The sequence below is a fragment of the Vombatus ursinus genome, unplaced genomic scaffold, assembly GCF_900497805.2.
Source record: "Vombatus ursinus unplaced genomic scaffold, bare-nosed wombat genome assembly UNPS02014791.1, whole genome shotgun sequence".
Classification (NCBI taxonomy): Eukaryota; Metazoa; Chordata; class Mammalia; order Diprotodontia; family Vombatidae; genus Vombatus; species Vombatus ursinus.
In genome coordinates, this window is record NW_020954569.1 from 26,796,640 (window position 1) to 26,820,082 (window position 23,443).

The following is a 23,443-nucleotide window of genomic DNA, read 5'->3' on the forward strand; positions in this document are numbered from 1 at the left end:
TGTGACCCTGGGCAAGTCACCTAACCCTATTTGCCTCAGTTTTCTCATCTATCAGCTGGGCTGGAGAAGGTAATGGCAAACCACTCCAGTATCTTTACCAAGAAAACCCAAAAAAGATCATGAAGAATCAGACATGACTGAAAATGACTAAACAACCACAAAAATGCCTATAATGACATGCTTTTTCCAATCCCTGAAAAACAGAATTCTAATTAACTACCCTTGCTTTTATGCCTTACCTGTCCCGTCTCATCTTACCATCTAGTCTTTAAACGCCACATTGCTATTCTTTGGGGAATGTTTGCCTATAAAATCTGGCACTGAGGTGATAAACTAATCCTAAGGCAGAGCTCTCTGGCTGCTGCTGAGCTCAGGATCCTTCTCTGTTCATGAAGCTGGCTCAGATTCAGCTGGTTGGGGGTAGTAGTGTAGGTGGTCAAGCACACATGCAAAGAAGAAATCCCTTCTTGCAGCCAGCCCCTCTCTTCTCCTCACTATTCCCTAAGAGCCAAGTTCACCAAGTTGGTGACCAAGTTCCCTATCTCTTACCACACGCCCAAATTTGTAAGGAGGAATATATACAGGAGAATTTATGCTATCCTTGTTTTTGCAGCATGCAGCCTTACTGTGCTTTCTGTTATTCTCTGCTGTCCATTTGGTTTGGCCTGTAAATATTTGAAAGCTATTTCCTAAAATTTTCTCTTGAGTCAGGGAAACATGCCAAGGACCTGGCAGATCTGTGAATTATTGGGGAGTACCTCTCTGGGAATACTTGAGAAGCCTACAGACAAGGACTGCTCCAATAAACTGCATTTGTTCAGAAATTTTCATTGACATACTTGCTTTAATAAAAATTATATAGGACTTTTTCAACTTAAAAATGGTACCCTAAAACAGTCTAACATTACTACTTAATATCTATCTACTACCTTCCATCATATATCTTTCTAAACTTGTTAAGTGAAGTATTTTTTCAAAGTTCCATGTTTATATGTGCTGATAGTCCCAAGGGCATGAGCCAAAGAGACTTTTGAGAGATGGTTCCAAGACTGAACCCAATTCTTGTAAACCTGGAGTTCTGGTCCACAAGCTAATAAGGGATATCCTTAAGCACAAAGGAGTATGAAACCAAAATGTAATTATTAAAATTACAAATTTTTTTGGTAATGTAATTACAAAAAAGTTTCTGTAAATTATGAACAAATAGTACGTCACTGAACACATTCTCTGTTGAAAGGTATAAATACTTTTTATTTCCATGGAAAAATATTTCTAAGTTTCAAATTATAACATGCTTCCCAAGAACACATCACTGTTGTAAATAAAGGATTTTCTGTACTTTAAAGGATTTTGTAGAACTTTGGCTATAAAGATTAGGATGGGTGTTTATTTATAGCAGATACTTAAAAAAATTAAGGGAATAGCCTTGGTTAGACATTCCAAGACTTTTTATGCTACAAGAAACACTGAATGCTGTAAGAAACACAAAATATTTGCTCAAATACATGTGACCAAGTTACAAGTCTTGGTTCCAGGATAATTTGTCATATGAAAACTGTAGTTATGTAAATTAACAAATGATAAAACTGTGTCTCAAAGAGACATTTATCAAGTGGCACAGTGGATAGAGCATTGGGCTTGGACTCAAGGAGACCTCTGTTCAAATCCTGATTCAGACACTTACCAGCTGTGCAACTGTAGCAAATTACTTAACCTCTGAATACCTATTTCCTTATTTGTAAGGTGAGGGAGAGGGGTTGGACTCAGACTCTTCAGGTCCATGCTGTAAATCTAGCATCCCACAGCAGGGATGTTCTCCTATCCAGAGTTACTGAAAAACAAAAATAAACAAACAAAAATGTCTACATATTGGGGGGAAGGGGTAATCAGAAGCAAACACTTTAAGGTGGGACAGGGTCAAAAGAGAGAATAGAATAAATGGGGGACTAGAGGGGATAGGACTTAGTTTTTCACAACATGATTACTATGGAAGTGTTTTGCATAACTACAGATGTATAACCTGGATCAAGTTGCTTGCCTTCTCAAGGAGGATGGACTAGGAAGGGAGAGAATTTGGAACCCAAAGTTTTAAAAACACATGTTAAAAAAATTGTTTTTCACAAGCAACTGGGAAATAAGATATACAGGAAATGGGGTATAGAAATCTCTCTTGCCCTACAGGAAAATTGAAAGGAAAGGGGATAAGAGAAGAGGGGGGAGAGATAGTAGGGAGGGCAGATTAGGGGAAGGAGTACTCAGAATGCATGCCATCTTGGTGTGGGGGGGGAGGGACGAGATGGGGAGAGAATTTGGAACTCAAAATCTTGTGAAAGTGAATTTTGAAAAATAAAAAAATGGTTAACAAAAAAAATTTTTTAAATGTCTACATAAGGTATGCATGCTGATAGGTGGTAACTGGAAACTAAAGAAAGGAGTTGAGGGAGGAAAGGTAGGTGATAGAATGATAAAGATGTTAGCCTAGGAAGATACCAGCCTGGTACAGTAGAAATAATGTGGTACTTGGAGTCACATGAAATCTGGATTTTAGTCCTGATTTTGGCACTTAGATGTAGGAAGGGGAAGGGGGGGAGGAACAAGAATTTATTAATCACTATGTGCCAAGTGCCTTACAAATGTTATCTCATTTGATCCTCACAACAACTTTGTGAGATAGATATTGTTATTATCTTCATTTTATAGAGGAAAATGAGGAAGACAGAGTTGTTAAGGGACTTGCCCAGGGTCACACAGCTAATTACTAACTGTCTGAGGCTGTATTGGAACTCAGGTTTTCCTGATTCCAGGTCCAGGGCTCTATCCATTGCATTACTTAGCAGCCTCATATAAGAAAAACAAAAGTACCCCTATGCAAGTATATCACTTCAACTTAGTACCAGGAAACACAAATTTCTTTTAAAATATACTTCTTGTTGTTGTTTGTCCTTTGTTCTCAAAGAGAATGGCATCAGGAAGATGATGCCATGACTTACAAGTGAATTGAGTAAGTGAAGGAGTGATGTGCAAAGACACCAACCTCAGTTTCTCCTCTGGAGCCATTTGGGTCCTGTGGCAAGATAGATCAGGATGACTAGAGATGGCTCTGGATGCAATGGGAAACCTTGGCCTTTTTAAGCTATTATTGTTTGGGCCCCAATTGGCTCAGAGTGATGTAAACAGCAATTGTTTCTGTTTTGGCCAGAAACCCTAATTGTCTTCCCCTCCCAGAATGATTTTTTTTTTGACTAGGTAAAAGAGGCCATTCTCTACCTGATTTCTTACCTAGCCCCTTAATCTCTGAATGGGTGTTGCCTCAGTCAAATTGAAATGTGTCAAAGACTTTAAAATATACTAGGTTCTAGGGTTAAAGAGCAAAACAACAGTCTTTGAATAAATGAGCCAATTTATTCGAAAGTGAGATGGAGAAGCTGACAAGGACAGAACCCAAGAGACTGTGGCTTTTATTCTTTCCTGACCTTCATTCAACTTTCAATCGTAGAGATCAACTCTAGCTATAGAGTAGAAAGGTAAAAGGTCTGGCTTAGGATAGGATGCAGAATCCTGCATCTACTCCATAAAAGCACCTAGAAATCAAGCACAGGGATCTGACGCTATCCAGGATACATGTACCTCGGGATCTGATTTGGTTCAAGAATACCACAGACTTACTCTGAACTAGCCAAGTGAATGTACAGATTGCAGAGGAGGACACCTTGGCTGGACTTTGGAACTGAAGTAGGATGTTATTAATAATAACTGGCATTTATTATAGTACTTTAAAGTTTTCTAAGTATTTTACAGGCATTATCTCATTTGAACTTCACAACTTCTGTAAGCTAGGTAAAAGCATTATTATCCCCATTTCACAGATGAGGAAACTGAAGCTAAAAGGTTAAGTGACTTACCTGCCCACGGTCACACTGTTGATCAGAATCAGAAGTCGGATGTGAACCCATGCTTTTCCAACTCTAAGTTCCATACTATATCAACAATGACATGTTATCTCTCCATGTTATTTGTCCAGTCATTTTTTCATCTAACTCTTTACTATACTGGGTATCTCCATATTGCCTCTTTTAGCCCAAAGGCAGCTGTGTTCTTATTAATAAGAGTTTTTCATTAATAGAATGTGGATGATAAAATTAATCTAGGCATTAGTTAGGCAATTAAACATGTTCCACTATGGAAAGAATCTTTTGAATACATATTCACAAAAATTCTCACAATGTGTAAGAATATGCATCAAAGATGAAAGAGATTTCTATATTTTATGTATAAAATTTTACATAGTCTTAAAACAAATGTGAAAGACATTCAGATATTGCCATCATACAGGAAGCTGACATTTCCCCCTAATTCATATTCAGTGGCAACAGAGTTAACAAACCATGCCCAGTTAACTAAATCAAGTTAATTGGGTTTATAAATTAGAGATCAAAGGCAAGACATTAATTTTTGATGTTTTGGCTTTCCCAAAGATATTCAACTAAATAAAAAGTCATTTGGTTAATACCTGATGTTTCATACTTTCCAAATCTTTGGATGCTTTTCCCTCCCCCTCTCTCCCCACAATTCTATCTTGAGATTCTTTTCTCTCCAAACCTAAGAATGAACAGAAATATTAGGATCAAAGACTTAGAGATGGAAGGGATCTTAGAAGGCATCAAGTCCAATCCTTACATTTTACAGATGAGGAAACTGAGGCCAAGAGAGGCTAAGTGACGTGCCCAGGCTTACCTGGGTAAATTTGAGATGGGATTAGAATCCTGTCCTCATAACACTGAGTGTAGCATTCTGTCATCTACACACCACTCATCCTCTCATTTGACTTTCAAGTTTCCAGTCCCAAGTTTCAAGCTGATTTGCCACATGTAACCGGTATTATGTGGATTCTGAGGGTTTGACAATAATATCACATTATAATACCAAAGGGGAAAATGTTTCTTAATAGAGCAGGGATCTACAACCTTTCCAGAGAATGGAAGGCACCAAATAAGCCTTCTTTGCCTCCAGGGCTGGGTTTGGGAAGATGTGAAGCATCCACAGTGGTTCTCCCTAGTGAATGAATGGTAAAAGGAGTAGTGGTTAAAATTGTAAGTTGGTTAAAGCAGAAAAGAGAGTGACAGTTAATGGTGCCCAGTTAGGGAGTCTAGGTGACTGATTTTATTGGCAGAGGAAAATGTTCCTCTAGGATTTTTACTCTTGATATTCTGGGTATCCAGGGAAGGGGATAGGTACAGAGGGAAGAAAATAAGAGATGGTGGAGTTTAGTTTCAGTTTTGCCACGTACTCTACAATTCTGGGAGCCACTCCATAGAGTATGCTCAGAGTTGCCCTTCCTGGTTCTAATCAACCAGCTGGAGGTTTATGGGCCTTCTTCCAGCCATGTGGCGTTTTGCTATGATGTAATGAACCCTTAGTGGTCCCTTGATCCTCTTCCTACCCCATGACCATGGCAGGGGGACTGAGTGCTGAGGCAGTTAAAAACAAGAGACAACTTTCAGTTCAATATGTTTTGCATCAAGGCTCCCATACAGCAAGCAGTGGGTTTTATCTCTAGATTCTCGGTGATGGGGTGATGAGAATAAGTTGTGCTGTTTCCCTCTAACCCCTCACCACTCCTATGTGAAACATGGTCTCAAATAAGAAAATTTATACCAGTCCTTTTTTCCTTTTCCAATTTGTGTTTCCTTTCCCGAGTAGATGGTAGAATATCAGCACTGAGGTGGACATAATCAGGTTTGAAGGTGAACTCATGAATTCATAAGGTCCAGAGAGAATAGACGGTTGATGTCAGGAACAACTTCGGTATTAGAGAAAATGATCACAAACAAGAATATTGACCCAAGGCTGTACTGGAGAAATTTTTGTACACTGCAGAGGTGAGGTGAAATGTAAAATGGTTAATCATCAATCTTAAAAACTGCTTTATGTTCTGATAAACTTTAAATATCACCCTCCCAGTAGACGATAATATTGTTGTGTAGAAAATAAATATCTGTTCCATATCTGATTCATATTATACACTGACTACCTTTTAAATTCCTCCTTTTGGCAAAATCCTAGACAGAGCCTAAACTTAAGCTTTCTACAATTTATCCCTAGGGCACCATGGTGGGGGGTTAAATACCCAGAAAAAAAGGGAATATAATGCCCTTAAAACTGGAAGCCAGGTTCCCGCAGGACTGCATACAGTCCAGTACTTATGTTTGGACTCACAGCAGATGGGCTCCTTAGAAAGAGAGAAAAAACATAGTCCCCTGTGGGCCCAGAAGCAATTCATTAATGTTATACCAGTAAAAATCATTTTGGGTACCACTTTCAGAATGAGAGATACTGATCCCTGTGATAAGGTTTTTGTCTTTTTAGTAGTATGTAGGTGCTGAAATAATCGAAGAAAGTGAGGACTGTCCAAACCAACGAGTAACTTAAAAATTCTGAATTCCTGGTTTAAAAACCTCAACAGAATGTGCTGCCGTTTCTTTGTAGCAATTAGCAGTGTTGCCAAATTGACATACCAGAGAACAGCCAATGACTCACTGTCTCAGCCAGTATCCAAAGGTAAAAAAAACATGAGTTTGTTACAGAAAGTCAGCCAGTTACATCACACCAGTACACACTTCAAAACTGCTATTTTCATACAAGAAGCATTTTAAAAGTTACTAGTTAGAATCACAGAATTTTAGGGATATAGGGAGCCTTAGAGATCACAAAGTTAATATTACATAGAATCCAAACCCACAGATTCCATATGTTGAACTGGATTATATGGAATATAAGGAATACAAATCCTTTTGACTCAAACTTTCTATTGCTAAGCTAGGAAATAATGAACTACAATTGTACACAATAACCTATGAGATTTCTCTCATGAGTCTTAGCTTATGAAAATATTATATTAAGATTATTTTAACTATGGGTATGATTTCCATGGACCATAACACTTGCTAACATGCCCCTTTCCTTACATTTCATAGTTAACTATTCCTTACTATATTTAAGGAGGAATAACTATATTGAGTCCTCATGCCTTCCCCTTAAGTGGATGACTTTGAAGTAGCAAATATTTGGTAGAAGCTCTAACTTACAAATTTACATTTCTTTGAGTATAACAGTAATGACATTTGATATAGATGACAGAGAAAAATGCTGTCATTCAAAATAGCATTAGATACAAAGAGAAACATCAGAGCATGTAATTCCATATTAAAAATGCATATGATGCATAATAGGTTGACATTTCGGAAACAGTACAGTATTTGTATCTGTTTGTTTTAAACTATGGAATATTTAATAAGAACATTCATTTTTGCACACATAATGTTAAGCCAATTAGATCCAGCCACAAAAGTTGAAAATAATATAAAACAATTCATACAATATAGCATAAAAGTAGTTTCCCCACTTGCATGCTCTTTTTTTTTTTAAAGAGTCAAGCAAATGGTTCTAGAAAACCAAAGTACCATGGAGATTCTTGATGGATGAAGATGATAATGTTGATATGGCTAAGGCCATATCAACTCATAATCAGCAAATGGAAAGATTCCCAAGTAGGACTTTTCTTTTACTGAGGTTAGGGTTAACAATGTCCCACTATTTTCAGGTTACAGACTTTTAAAAGGTCAGTTTTTCTAAGTCAACTACAGGCTCACTTTTGTCAACATTCTGAGACATTCAAAGGTATCTTGAACAACCAAATCCCGTGTGAACTAGGTAACAAACAAACTGATAAATCCTAGTTCTCGGTGTCTTTTGAAGAAACCACACACCCAAAAGAACAACATAGGTCTTATTCCATCACAGCATAAGTCCAGAAGGGAAAAAAAGGTTCAGTTCCTTCAGGAGCCAGATAAAAAGCTTTGGTTTTCATGCAATACTTTATTTTAAGCATATTCATTGCTATTGTAGGCAATAGTACCAATTCTATCTCACACTTGAAAAACAGGAATATGGTAATGGCGGTCATTTTCAGTCAGAAGGCAGATCTCAGGCCATTCCCTGTGGCGTTCCTCTGGATAGTATACTTGAAAGTCTCTGGTATTAAACTTAGACAGTCTAAACACTTTTATTCTGACTTCAAGAGAGTGTCCAAGAATCAACATGTCAATCTGGGAGGAAAATTAGAGAAAGGTCACAAATGTACTATATTAACAAATTTCAGCTCTTCCACCAGTGAAGGAAAACATTTTAATGAAGTAATCTGTTTATAGTCCCCTATATAAGACTATGAATAGGCCAAGAATTAGGAGCAAGTACCCAGAATTTGTTTTAAATCAAGAGTGAAAATTATAAGAATAACTCTATACCTCATGAAGAGATGACAATTTTTTAGGGGAGTGTATGGAATAAGGATAAATACGAAATGCAGAAGATGTACACAAGAGCTGAATTGTCTTCCAATTAGTTTTTTGGTCAACTTACAAACAATTTATATAGGAAAAATTTTTCTAGACTTCCTAGAGAAAAAAAAAGCGAAAGAGGAGTGAGGGGGAAGAGGGAAGCAATAAAATTTTAATATTTAAAAATAAATAACAACACAAAGCACACAATAAAATCAAGCTTATTTTGAGTATTGCAAAGGAAACAATTAACTTCTGGTCAGCCTCTGTTATGGGGATATAATATTTCATTTGACAAGAACCATTAGAGATTTTTTAGAAACTCCATTGTGAAGGATCATAGATGAGGTACCCCATGGTTATAGATCTGAGGAAACATTTAACTGTCACGGGATAGTGAGAGATAGTATCTTTTTTTCTTTTATTATGAAATCCTTAAAATCATATAGATCTTTAACAGAGCCTTACACATAGCAATAGCTAAATATTTTTGGACATGGCCAATGTGGAAGTTTGTTTTGCTTGACTAGGCATATTTGTCACAAATTATGTTTTCTTTCTTTTTATATGGGTGGACAGAAATGCAAAAGAGAAAAAAATAAATGCATGTTAATTGAAAAAAAGAGATTTAAAAATAAATATTTGTTGAATTGAATTGAACCACATGCTGCCCATCATCCCCTTGAGTATTGCCAGGGCCTTCCTCTGACACTCGTTTTTTGACATTTACCTGTTGCAATCCACATGTATCACCTATAAAATTCAGGTGATTCATCATAAAACTTAAAGGATCTGAAGATGTTTCTCTGGAAAACAGGAGGCGATAAAGACTGGGAATGGCCTTTTCACTCTTCACTTGTTCATACACTTCGATGACTTGATATAACATGATGAATTTTAAAGCTTCATACAGCTTGTGCTCCAGGCTCTCATCAGAAAAAAGGCAGTTACACATGTTTCCTCTCTTGTGCTGGTCCTTAATACCACTAAACTCTGTCCACTAAAAAAGAAATTTTAAAATAAGCTTGAGAAGGGTTACAAAAATTACAAGAAAGACTGGAAAACCATCAACGGCCCTTAAATATCATCTAACTACATATTATGGTACTGTGCCAAGCAATGTAATCAACAAGCTGAACATACTCTGACCTTAAGGAGTGTACAGGGTAAGTCAGCGTCCCCAAATCACTCAAGCTTAGTTCATAAAACAACTCAGTTTACAAAACGTTGAGCACTGCTATGTAAAGGATGTTAAGATTCTAGGGGTCTAATACTTTCCACCATCATTCAAATGCAGGGGAAATTCTCAGTGAAATCATGTTCTCATGATTCTCAAATCAAATCTCATGTTCTCAAATCACTGAATGTTGCCACATAAATTTAATTGTGTCAACTGTCCAGAGTTGGATGCTACTAGGGGCAAGTGGACTATGAGCAGCATAGGTCCTAGTGAAAAGGACGGTTGACAGTTGCCTGGGAAGTGAGATTTGAGAGAACCAAAGGCCCATTTGGTAAGAAATATTCCCTTCCTCCAGGTCCCCCACCAGCCTACCTTGGAGCCCAGTCCTCTCTTTCCACTTGTACCTGGCTTGAAGTTTCTATTGTTATCACTAATGAGCTAGACCAAAGTTGTGGGAACACAATTTCCTAAAAGTCACAGTTAAAATGCACACTAGCACTAATTACTTAGACAGATTCTCTAGCTGACACATGAGGTCCTAATGCTTCCTCTTTAAAATGAGGGGGTAGGAATAGGTAATTTCTATGTTTCCATCCAACTCTAAAGTCTATGATTCAATAAAGGAGAAAGAAATATGATAGGCAAATTACGTGGCTGTAAAGGAGGAGTAGGAGGGTAGAGTGGGAGGCTAATAAACTTTATCTAACTTATAACCTTGACTATGACTAATGGGAATAGAATCAGCCCATCTCACCACAATTTATAAGGTTATTCCCCTATGAATTCTGATACATCCTATATTATCTGGGATTGTCCCAATGTCAAGCTAATTGAGGTTTTAGAAAAGCAATGTCCTTTGCCAGACAATAGTTCCCAATCTGGGGCACAGTTAATTATACCGCCCCCCTCCGTGTAAGTTAAGCTTTTTCTTTAAAAGCTATTGAAACTGACCCAGAGATTTGATTTGTTCAGGGTATAAAGGTTTAGGGTACTGCTGTAGCTTCCTAATCACCTGGTTATGAAATAGCCAGGATATAAGGAGTTAGTGTCCCTCTCTGAGGCTTCAGACCATAGACCAGCAGCCTGAACAAGACTGGGATGCTGTGAAAAACTCAATCTATGCTTTATCCTGGATGAACATCTCTTCCTTGCCCTGAGCATCATTCCCCTGCCATAGCTAAATAAGTCTCCTTTTGTTTACTATTAAATATGTTATGAATGTCTCATTTCATTCCAATTTTGGACCTAAACTACCAGGAGATCAGCCTGAGTCAGGCACGGCTTATTACAACACAAAAGAGTGACAAAGCCTCCTAAGGTCAAACAACCTGAAATTATTCCTAGTCTGTTACTTTCATCCTCACCATTAGAACCTTAACAGGAACTCTCAGAACATACATCATAAAAGGAAATGATCAAGTCGGTAGAGAACATACAAATCTAGTATGAGTTGAACTATCAAGCATACGTACAATTAGGGGCTTATTATTAAATAACAAACACACAAATCTCTCAAAAATAACTTCCATATAACAAAAAATGAAATCCTTGATAATAATCCTACAATTATGAGACATATGGTAATCCGGAAGAAAGAAGATCACTATGGACTCCACAAACATTTATTTGCAATCTGTGTTAAGCTGAAGGAGAGGGAGAGGTAAGGAGGGGAGAAGAGGGAGAGGGAGAAAGAGACAAGACAGACAGGGGCAAGGAGAGGGGGAAGGAGGGCACCATAAACAAGACTGGTAAACTATGTCTGACTAAGTAAAGAGACTGACAGAGGTAGAGAAAGAGACAGAGACTCTCAAGAGACAGATACATACATACACCCACACATGCACAGGAAAAAAAGGCTGTGAGGCAGATTTTTTTTCACCTACATATTGGAGCAGAACTAGCCAAAATAAGGATCAGCTGCATTATACTCTCAAGACCTCCCAGAAGGGAAAAAGCTCTGACTCTTTGGGTTGGTCTCTCTCAGCTACCTGAAAGGAAGGGAGGAAATACAGGAATAGTACCAGAAGGTTGCTCTCTTGTCTACACAGAAGGGAAGAGAACTGTTCACTTTCTTTTGTGGAAGCAGAAAAACCTTGCAGGTATTCACCACTTGGTAGGAGGAAGAGATGTGAACCCAGACAGGAAGATAACAATGGATGGAGGAAACATTTTCTTCTCTACACCTTTAAATGCAACACAAACTAACATACTTGAGATCAGGAACCAAGACAACGAAAGTGATGACAGAAGGAAGACTGATTACTACTTCTGAATGTATTTTCATCTTTCTAGTCTGTTTCCAAGTACTTACCTGGCTCTTTAATAATTCAACACATTTACGTAATTTCCCAAACACATTTGGGCCTGTATATTTCTCAGGGCCAAAGCTGTATTGTTGAATCCAATTACAACCTTGCGAAAAGAGTAGCTTTTCAGGAAGCTTGGAGGGAAAAAAGTATAAATGTTATGAAATAATTAGCATTTTGTCACAAATAAGAGATACAACATATGCAAAACAGATATGACTGTGCCCTCCCCCCCCAAATTAAATAACTGGCAATCACCCAAGGATGTAAGTAGAACATTATTAAAAAAATTTTTATAGTTCTGTACAAGGCATATTATTATTTTAAAAATTTACAAATTCTTACAGTTCAAATACAACAAACAAAAATGTACAGTCAACAGATCCAATCTATTTCATTAAAATATCTTTAACAAAAGGCATGTGTTTTTGGGAATGACTCATCTTAACTAAGCAATTTTAAAACAGAGTAATTTTAAAGACAAGATATTATGTTTATAATACACTGTGACTCTCCTCAGATCCTCTCTGTCCTTAAATATCTTAGCTTTAGTTCAGCAAAATAAATAAAACTGATTTTCATGAAGAAGAATTTAGATCATGCCTTAAGAAAAATTTTCTCACTGTAAGGACTTGTGAGAAATAGAATATATATATATACACACACACACACATATATAAAGGGAATCCTATATAAAGGGAATCAACTACCTTATTGTGAATTTTGAGGAAGAGCCTAAAGAAGATCTTTCTGGAATAGCTTGAATACACTTTTACATAAGAGCCCAGTGACACCTCTCAGGGTTCCTTTCAGACTCCGACCATTAAAAAAAAAACAAAACGTGGGTAGTTGAAATGAAGGTGTTTGTGCTCCAGTATTTCATTTCACATAGGATTATACTGGAAGTATTTTCTGGCTTAAAACATGACATCCTACCTTTATGATGTCTTTTTCTTTCATCCAGGATGGAAGAGAGAGGCCCTGGCTGAGTATCTGAAAAAGGACTGATCTTAATGCATCATAGTTATCTCCTTTGACTTGCCGGATACATTTAACACGATGACGCCAAAAGAGTTCCTCATAAGCCTATTAGAGCAAAGGGGAAAAAATATGTATTTTTGTAATTCTGAAGGGGAAGAGTCTAAAGAAAGGAAATAAAATAAAATTTAACTGTGAAGCTCCAAATATAAATGGAAAAACTTTTAAAAAGTTACTGTTTCACATTTGTATTGTTTCATATTTCAGTGTGAAAGGATATTATTTTTGTTGTTGTTGTTCAGTTGTTTTCAGTCGTGTCTGACTCTTTGCGACCCCATTTGGAGTTTTCTTGGCAAAGATACTAGAGTGGTTTGCCATTTCCTTCTTCAGCTCATTTTACTGATGAGCAAAGTGAGGGAAACATAGTTAAGTGACTTGCCCAGGGTCACACAGCTAGTATCTGAGGCCAGATTTGAATTCAGGAAGGTGAGTCTTCTTGACTCCAGGCCCATTTGCACAGATTCCATATCATGCAATACTAAAAAGCAAGTACCTAGACAGCAGGGACCATGAAGTACAGTCTATAAATAATACGGAGAACTTTTAGTAAATATTTAATGACCACCAAGATACAGTTGCCTATATGTTAAAAACAAAAAGAGTGATCAGGGAAAAGTTTAGACAAAATCAGAAAACAGTGCCGTAAATACCAATGTTACATGCAAGTGATTTGACCCAATGCACAGAGGGATATCATTCCTGGTGATGAGAAAGAAAATTTAAAACAACTATAATGAAAATTAGTTTGAGAGGTAGAAAATGAAATGTTAAGAAAAGGTATAAAGCAGAATGTAAAATCTCTTCAGAGCATCCTTACAGCCCTGATCAACGAATGCCCACCCACTACAAAAGGACTACATACACTCTGCATGTTACTGGGCTGTGGACAGCATCGAGCTAATCTTGCTAAAATGTTTAGCATGACTGCCAGATAGATCATGAGGTGAGGAGACCCCTACAGATGCCAATGCTACAATGAACTGCTTTGCCTACCTGAAGGAAAAGCATCATTTTTGGTTAATAATTATGCAAACTTTGAAAACAAAACATATATTTTCAATGGCTTAGTTGATCAGCAGGACCGATTACAGCCAAAATACCCCAGTGCTTCATTCTCTTATATCTACTGAAAAATCTGTTCTGTGATATGCCACCATTGTAACTACTTTGAACCTTTATTCCCCATTACCTCAATTTCCCTTACCAAAGGTCTATAGTCACTACACATTATATATTTCAAATAGGTCAGAGACTAAAAGGATTTACTTTCTAAAAGTGAAGACAAAAAGCTTTTTTTCTCATTTTAGTTTTAGAAATTTTAAGAAATTTGCTCCATTTACAAAAACCCAACAGCTAAGATTCTTTGTATACAATGACTTTGTGTTAAGGATTATACACACATTCCTTAGCATCTACAAAAAACTGAAAGGGGCCCAGTTCAAAGGGTCAGAAATTTAATCAGATTCAATACAAATAGCATTTGTTCAGCATCTATTAGGTGCATATACTAGAAGTTGAAGATAAAAAGATAAAAATGATAAAATCTCTCTGCAACAGCCTTACAGTCTACTGGAGCAAGGAAGGGGGTTATAATAGTTACTCAGTAAATATTTAATATTAATCTCTCTCTGTATCACAACATTCCGTCTCCTGACTTTCCAACTTTGCCCAGAGAGTTGCTAGGCCTGGGATGCACTTCCTCTTCATCTCCATCTTATAAAATCCCTAGTTTTCTTCCAAGTACAACTTGGATGTTTCTACCTAAATGAGGTTTTTCTTGATCATTTCCAATGCTTTCTCTTTTCTGAAATTACTTTGTATGTACTTTTCTGCTTATATGTGTATTACACCTGCTCTCCACCCCCCACCCCCAGAATATCTCCTAGAGGGCATGGACTGTTTTGTTTTGTTTCTGTGTCCTCAGCACCTAGTTGGTATTTCATAAATGTCCACTGAATTACAGTAAATTTAGCAAACATCTGTAACACTGAAATTTCCTGAATTATGAAACCTAATTTAAAGGGGTTCTTCTTAACAGCAACTACACTAAATAGTATCTGCAGTAGAGTATGTCAGTTTTGAATTGACAATGTAAGACTCAAGGAGTTTTAACGAACAAAATAGCATTTACTTGTACTTTGGTATTTGGAATTAATTGGGCTCCCTGACATTAAATAAAGTTGGATGGAATTTGTTTCTTCCCTGCTTTTAAAAATAATGATACCTTCCTCATCAGCTTGGCACGGCTTGTTTCTCCTTTCCATTCTCTTGCACAATAACCAAGGAGATCAACTTCTGCTTCCACACTGAGGTTTTCTAGGCAAATTGAACATGAAAAGTTGTTAATTTCCCTTTTCTTCTTCCTTCAATTTCTCCCTCCACTCCCTCCCACGACAGGAACAATAGAGACTGTAAAGAGAGTATTTACTTTTGAATTTTCTCTGCAGGTATCCGCTCCACCTGAAATGGTAAAAATACAGTAGGGTCAAATGATGATTTATAAAAAAGTATCTGTTTCAAAAAGAGGCTTTTTTTAAAATATAGAAAATGGCAAAAGAACATACCATTTTAACCGATGTCCTAAATATAAATATAGGCTTCTGAAGTGGCAGAGGGCAGCAGCAAGAAATGATATACCCAACATCACTGGTCCCTTCACTGTTCTCCATGCGACATCTAAGGCTTGGTTTGTAACTGCTGTCCACGGTTGAACTTTATGGTTCCCTACAATTAAGCAACAGACAGATGGATGAATGGATGGATGTATAGATAGATAGATAGAAATATATGATTTAGTCTTTGTGTTTTCATTTTTTCAATAGATCATAAATTTTATTAACTTTTCTTACACAGTATAATAATTAGTGGGTGATGTAGTAGATAGAGTGCTGGGCCTTGAGTCAGGAAGACTCATTCTCCTGAGTTGAAATCTGGCCTCAAACACTTACTAGCTGTGTGACTTTGGGCAAGTCACTTAACCCTGTCTACCTTAGTTCCTCATCTGTAAAAATGAGCTGGAGAAGAAAATGGCAAACCACTCCAGTATCTTTGTCAAGAAAACCCCAAATGGAATCCCAGTGAGTTAAATGGGACTGAAATGACTGAACAACAACAAAAACACTAAAAAATTTCAGAGATTCAGAATTCTTGATAAAAATGTGTCTTGTATATTCTATTGGTTTTTAGTCTTGCATATAGTAACATCTTCATTCAGCAAATATCACAGTCCAAATTATAAAGGAAGCATTTTTCCTGTGGTTTTGCTATCTACAATAATTTTCTTGTATATGTTTGAACTAACAGAGGTCACTGGGCATTTTTAAAATAAGTAAGAAACACACCAACAACTAACACGTAGATAGTTTCCCCATACTTAGCCCAAGTAAGAAAGAAGAGCAGTAATATTGCTCTCTATATATTGGTCAATATGCAACTTAACAACAATGATGACAACAACAACAATAATGGATACATCTGGTTAGACTTGGCTCCTTTCCCCAGCAGGAGGGGAACTTGTGGACAAAACAGCTACTAATGACTCCATTAAGTGCGGCCCTTTACACCAAAGGAATTCTATCCACCTATTTGTTTAACCTTATCTGACCTGCTCAGGATCAGTGTGTTCAAAAATGTCTAGAATCCATATACTATAGTTTGGAATATTTGTAAAGGGCTCCAACTCTATTTGTCTATCATGTGTGTGCGTGTGTGTGTGTGTGTAATATATATCTATTTTATATATCACATATATACATACATGTTTTAGATATACATGTGTGTGTGTATATATATATATATATATCACACACATATACTCTCTCTCTCTCACACACATACACACACACACACTCACACACACACACAGTCATATTATCCATTCATACTTCCTCGAACTCTGTAACTCAGGCTGGCCCTACCAATTAGTTTGATTTAGTGAGGTTCATTCTACCTTTTTAAAACACCACCGTGACAATTCACATACATGGAGGAGAAAAATAAAGCTTTTAAAATAAAAAAAAAAGCCTGGCATTTCTTGGTACATTTTCTTAATAATTTTTACATCATCTGTTCATCATTTTTCTTTTCTTTTTTCCAGTGGGATGAGGGGTTATGCTTTGGGGGCAAAATAGCCTCAAATAATAAGAACAACACTAATAATAGCTTATATTTATAGAGTATTCTATAAATTTTTTTTTAAAAAGCAGATAAAATACAATTCTGCAGCACCAAGCTGGGAAAGAGTGGGGACTTTTCCCCCCATCCCTTCTTCAATTATCCATTCAACACTCTTTAGGGAGCGTATGCCTTGCTTTACCATTATTAAGGTCACAAGATTACAAGCTTCAAAACTGTTTGGGGTGGGTTCTGGCACTGGAGGTACTATCAGAAATGTCAAACAAACTGCATACCACATGCTCTCCCTGATAACATATTAAACAGGAACTTTGATGCCTATCGCCCCATGACTAGGGATTTAAGGCCGCCTTGGTTAGATTATATATAGATCTGCGAATTTGGTTTTTACCAAATTCATAACTTTTAAAATATAATCCTAAAATAGTAATATAATTTCTATTTTTTAAAGTAATACTCATAAATCATCTGCTCATGCCTTTAAAAAAATTATGGTTTAATCAAAGCTAGCATCTGCTAATTTTAAACATGCTGAGGTTTATATATAAAGTGATAACATTTTGCATACTATTTTATTATGTGCAAACCATATTATTCTAGAAGGTATAATGTATCACATGTTAAGTAACAGTGTCATGAAAGTGGCTAAAGCCAAAATGAGGAAGAAACCTTTGGAATAAAGACCAGCTCTCTCTTCCAGTTAGTTACATAATAATTTCCTCTATTCCATCTGATTCAGTAACAAGCAAGTGATACAACCACAGCAAAATGCACATTAATTTGGATTCCAAATTAGAATTTGTGGTATTGTATAGCTGAAGTTTACTTTCAGACTAATGACCAAAAAAGGGTTGACTAAACAAACAGAGTAGAAACAAGATTTTTGGGAGGTTTTAAAACTTGCTAAGAGGATTCCCCACCCCTTCAAACACTTAAAAGTGTTCATTTACCTATAACATTTAATTACCTAATTACAAAACATTATTATATATCCATTTCTCCACAGAATTTGGCAAGCTGTAATTTGGTCAACTCGTTACAATTACTACATATAACTAAAGATAATAAAACTATACTTCCTCGAACTCTATAACTCAAGCTGGCCTTACCAATTAATCTGAATTAGTGAGGTTTCATTCTATCTTTTTAAAATGCCACCTTGACAATTCACATACATGGAGGAGAAAAATAAAGCTTTTGAAATCAGGAAAAAAAACCCTGACATTTCTTGGTGCATTTTCTTACTAGTTTTTATATAGTCTGTTCAGCTCCAAATATTTCCATTTCTGATGTCAGTAAACATTTGAACAAAATATATTTAAAAAAAACTTCACAGTGAAAAACATTACACAATTTCACACATTCACATTTATAAGATTTTTCTTGCCTATTCTGTGTGAAAAATATTCTATAAATAAGAGAATTATCATAACCATACTAAAAAGAGTCTTTCAGATGTAATGGTCTATTTAAAAAATATAAGAGCAGATGTCAGATGCCTGTAGATGTTTCTCTCAGGGATGCTGTGAGGATCACATAAAATAACACATGTAAAGAGCTTTGCAAACCTTAAGGCACTACATAAATGCTACCTATTATTCTCTTAAGATCCAGTAAATGAGCTCAATTAGTATCTATCCATTTTCTAAGAGCATAAGACCATCTCAGCTTACTTAAAAGATTGAAATCATGAAATGACATACCATCTACAATGGAAATTGAATGAGAAGTTGTAGTAAAATAGTACAATTGAGATTTTTATGATAGACATTTTGCAAACCTTTTTGGCCTTCATTAATTGTTTTCAAAACCATGCAAATACCTTCTGGCCATAACAAATTAAAATAATTAAGATAACCTTGTAGTCTTGTAGTACCATCTAAAAAAGATTGCTATGTTCAGTCATTGTTCAGATGCAAACATACATAAATATGTATGTATGTGTATATTACGTTAAAGTGCCTGTGGAATCCACTGAGAAATATTAGGCATCTCTATAATGAAACACCAAACCTTAGATTAAAACAAGAGCTCTTTAAACACATCATACCTGACAAATCCTTACAAAACAAAAACAACAATGCCTAAGTCCAAACCTTTTACTTCTAAATCATCTACTTTGACTAAATAAAATAAGAATTAACTCTCAAAGGATTAGATAAATAAAATTAATTCTTGAGCTTCTGACAAGTTACTGCCACAGATTTGATTGAGGGAAATGTTAATATCCCCGATTCACAAGTCAAAACTGATAACTCTCTTCCATTTGCTGTTGCAAATGCATCCTTACTTTAAAAAAAAAATTCTATACATAACATCCTATTTTCTCCCTTTGAACAAAGTTCTACAATCAGAATCACAAGAGGAACAAAAAAGAAATTATAACAGAATTGAGAACTAGTAGAAGATATATCTACAATCATTTTGGCCTTTGGGGAAGAAAGAATACAAGCTCAAGAAAGGAATTTTAATAACCTAAAGTCAATTCCATATATAATTTTATTAATTTCTTAAATCTGCCTCTCAATGAGTATGACATGAACCCCTACAAAATCCGGGAGCATGTTATTAAAAGGTGATATGTGATTATTTAGAAAGGAAAGTACAGAGATTATTAGGTATCAGGAAGGAACATAGGTTTACCAAAAAGTTATACTATGCCAGTCTTAGGGTCAATAGAGTGATAGATTAGGAGACTGCTACAGGAATAATGTATCTATTTCAAAGAATGACATAGTGTAGCGAACAGTGCAGTAAATGTGAGTTCTAGTCTCCGTTCCATCACTGCCTTGTTATGTGACATTAGGCAAGTCCTTTGACACCTCTGGGTCTCTTCCATACAAGTTAAATGAGGGGGGTGGGTCAAATGATTCTTAAAGACAGCTCTAACATTCTAAAAATTCCAAAAAATTAGTTCCACCACTTCACAGTGTCTCCATGATATTTTCATGTAGGTATCATCATTATATCTTCGTCAGGTATGTTGTAGAGACTTCTCAATTAAGTGATTTGTACAGAATCACACAGACAGCCAGTGGTGAGACTTGAACACAAGTTCTTTCCTGATAGCTCTCTAGCCACTATGAAATATTGCCTCTATGATTTAAAGTAAATGTGACTTTCAACCAGAATAGTAAGCAATGCTAGCCATTCTTGTCCAAAAAATCTGTTCTGAATTTTTTTTCTGTTTTCTAAATTCTACCAAAGCTGAAATGAATATCAAACTTTAAACAGGAAACATCCCCTTCTAAAAAAATATGAAAACAAAATGAAAAGACACTTAAAGCAGGAAGTCATGTGATTCTTCAGGCTGTAGTGTAAAAATCCTTATAAGCACATCTAGTCCCCAATTCACTACATTTTCTTTCTCTTACTTCTCTTTTGACATCTCCTGCTTTTCCTTCGACATTTCCAAATACAATCCGTAATATTTCTGACAATTTTCTTTATCATTTGTACTCTCTTAGTCTCTTCCAGACATTCTAACTTCTATCCCAAGCTCACTCTCATTCTTAGTATGTTTCTCTCAGCATAATTCTCTCACCACAAAGTGAAAATTTACCATCTATTTTTTCTACTTAGGGTGGGGCATCTTTTTCCTATTTGTGACCACAAATCCAGAAGGGAGAACAGGGCTTAATCAAAGATTACAAGGAAATAAGAAGCAATTTAATTTACGTGAGTTTTTGCGTCTTTTTTTCTAAGATAGTGACATGACAAAGGTTAAATTTACCCTAATTTAAATATTTTAACAAGGTTCATAAAACTTTATATGACAAATATAACAATTATTGTTAAATATGTGTCAACTTTTTATTACAAACAGTTAAGGGAGGTAAAGAAAAAGGAACAAGAGAAGAGGTATTTCCCCTCTCTGAGCCTCAGTTTGCTCATGTGGGAAATTAAGGGTTAGATTAGTTGTAACCCTTAAAGTTCCTCCAGCTCTAATATTCTATGAGAGTTTGAGAGATAAGGGGAAGGAGAGGGACAAAGATGCAATTGGAGAGGCAAGGTAAAGCAGCGAAAAGAAAGCCACATAAAGCTAGTTGCACAGAGAAACAGAAGACAGAACTGGAGAAAAAGGGAAGAGGGGAAGAGGAAGGAGTAAAAGGTGTATGGAGGGGCCCCAGAGGTGGGAGGTAAGCTGTTTGCCACATCCTGAGCTGTGTAACAAAAGACTCCGAAAGACTCATCTTCAGTCAAGATTATTGTAGACTGGGGACAACCCAAGACTAGGAGCAACATGAAGCCACAATAATATTATAATGGGGACCAGACACAATCATTTTTCACGTTGAACTTGGTCCCTACATTACAGTTTCCTTATCCTGTCCTGTGAACCTTGCCCCTTTATTTTGCATATGGAATTCGTTGTTGTTTAGTCATTTCAGTTGTGCCTGACTCTTTGTGACTCCATTTGGGGTTTTCTTGGTAAAGGTACTGGAGTGTTTTGGCATTTCCTTCTCCAGATCATTTTACAGATGAGAACTGAGGCAAATAGGATTAAATGACTTGCCAAGGGTCACACAGGTAGTGTCTGAGGCCAGATTTGAATGCAGGAAGATGAGTTTTCCTGACTCTAGGTCCAGCATGCTATCACTGTACCACCTAGCCAACCTGTGTATGGAATAACCAAAGTTATAACTTATCACTAGCAATTACAGAACCCCTACATCAACGTGGGGGAGGGTGAACAGAGCTAAAGGAGCCCATCTGAATAGGAGGAAGAAGCTTGCTTGCTATTTTAACTAATTAGTCTTGCTAACTAAGTGCTGAGCTCAGTGGTTTCAAAGTGTCTGAAGGCATGCAAATGTTCTCAGTGCCTTTTAAATTTGAGAGCTCTGGGAAAAAAAGTCCTATTTCCTAGTTACAATCTTGGGGTTAACACTGGTTTTGCTTGATGTTAATAAGTAATCATCTTGGTAGCCAGTTCGCTGAGTTATATCAGTACATACATCTGGGACAAGCATTGTAGATGAAGAACAAGCTGGGTTCAGAACTGACAGAGAAGAGATGAGGCTGAACTGCACTAGAAAAACTGCTCACTGCTTTTAATGACTCCAAGGTATTGCCCAGTTCAAAGACTCATCTTTTTAATACAAATATCTTTCCAACAAAGGCGTGGAATTAGGAATCTTGAACCACCACAATTTGTGTATAATCAAAAGGGTGGGTTACTAAAGGATGAGGAGAGAGACAAATGTTGGGTCCAAACAGGTGTTGGCATATATCCAAAGATGACCACATCAAAAGAGTAATGAAAGAAATCACCGTGGAATTGTATTATCGAGAAAAGGAGAGAGCCAATCAAGTAGCAAGAGTGAGGGATAACACATATCCCAAGTACTACACAGGTACTCCTCAAATATAAAAAACCCTAGAGAAAGGGTTCTTAGACTGGGGTCCATAAACCCCCAAAGAACCCATGGATAGATTTCAGGGAGGTCTGTGAACTCTGATGAGAAAAAATTATATCTTTATTTCAATATAATTGGTTTCCTTTGTGATCCCGTATATTTCATTTTATGCATTTAATAACATCATTCTGAGAAGAGATCCACAGGCTATGTCAAGGGGCTAGAGGTGTCCATAAGACTGAAGGCAAGAAGCAACCTCCAATAGCTTGGGCAAAGCCTGTGGAGCTCAATGGAAAAACAGACACAATCACTGCCAAAGCTAACATGCATGGACAGCTTGTCTTATAAGAAGCATCTACATCCTTGAGCTCACAGATCACCTGAAATATTGAAGTAACTCGAGTATCACTGTTGATGATGATGACTCAAAACATGTTTTTTAATCTCCAATGCTCAAAATCTTGAGATATTTATTTCCTTTCTACCAGATCTACCAGATCCTCTCTTGAAAAACAAAATGAAAAAATAAATTCTCCCTCTGCACCTGAAAATCCCTTTATCCATCTCTCTCCTTTATCTATCCTTTATCTCTCTCCCACTATATTCTGCCTCCCCCTGAAAGGCACATGAGTACGCACGCACACACACACACACACAAGTGTGTAACTTTCCACACTATGGCAGGATCATAAGGACCTTCATTATTGCTCTGAGAAAACAAGTGAGATCCTAAAGTCCAGGCACTAGACTAGTGAGATGAGGGCAGGGTCAAATAAAGCCTTTGCCCTCATGTCTCCTTGTCCCTCAGCATACCCTTGGGAGATGGCAACCGTGCCTCTACACTTCCAGGAAGTTAAGGGGCTCTCTAATCATATTTTCTTTAATGGTCAAGGAAGGGGCCTGCAATTTTGGTTAAAATTCCTCTAAGTGCGAGGTGCCCTACCCCCAATGCATCCTTAAATCCATAAGTGTTCTTCCAGAGATATTTGGGAGTGATTGATTTCTCATGGCAAATGGATCGGCTGTCCCCCACCTACACTCTATCTACCCCTCCTCAAAAGGAAAGCTTTAAAATAGATATAACCTTTACAG

General features: G+C 36.7%; 1 protein-coding gene across 1 annotated transcript in view; it reads right to left on the minus strand.

Annotated features, from left to right (window-relative positions):
• Positions 1–4,241: 4,241 nt before the first annotated feature.
• Positions 4,242–23,443, minus strand: part of OTULINL (OTU deubiquitinase with linear linkage specificity like) — a 39,332-nt gene continuing 20,130 nt past the window's right edge. The window contains exons 2-8 of the mRNA XM_027868891.1: positions 15,425–15,584; positions 15,289–15,320; positions 15,085–15,176; positions 12,759–12,908; positions 11,828–11,956; positions 9,067–9,336; positions 4,242–8,105 (exon numbers count right to left, since the gene is read on the minus strand). Coding sequence (XP_027724692.1) covers positions 7,926–8,105; positions 9,067–9,336; positions 11,828–11,956; positions 12,759–12,908; positions 15,085–15,176; positions 15,289–15,320; positions 15,425–15,584 — 1,013 coding nt within the window. The 3' untranslated portion in view covers positions 4,242–7,925. The remainder of the gene's footprint in view (positions 8,106–9,066; positions 9,337–11,827; positions 11,957–12,758; positions 12,909–15,084; positions 15,177–15,288; positions 15,321–15,424; positions 15,585–23,443) is intronic.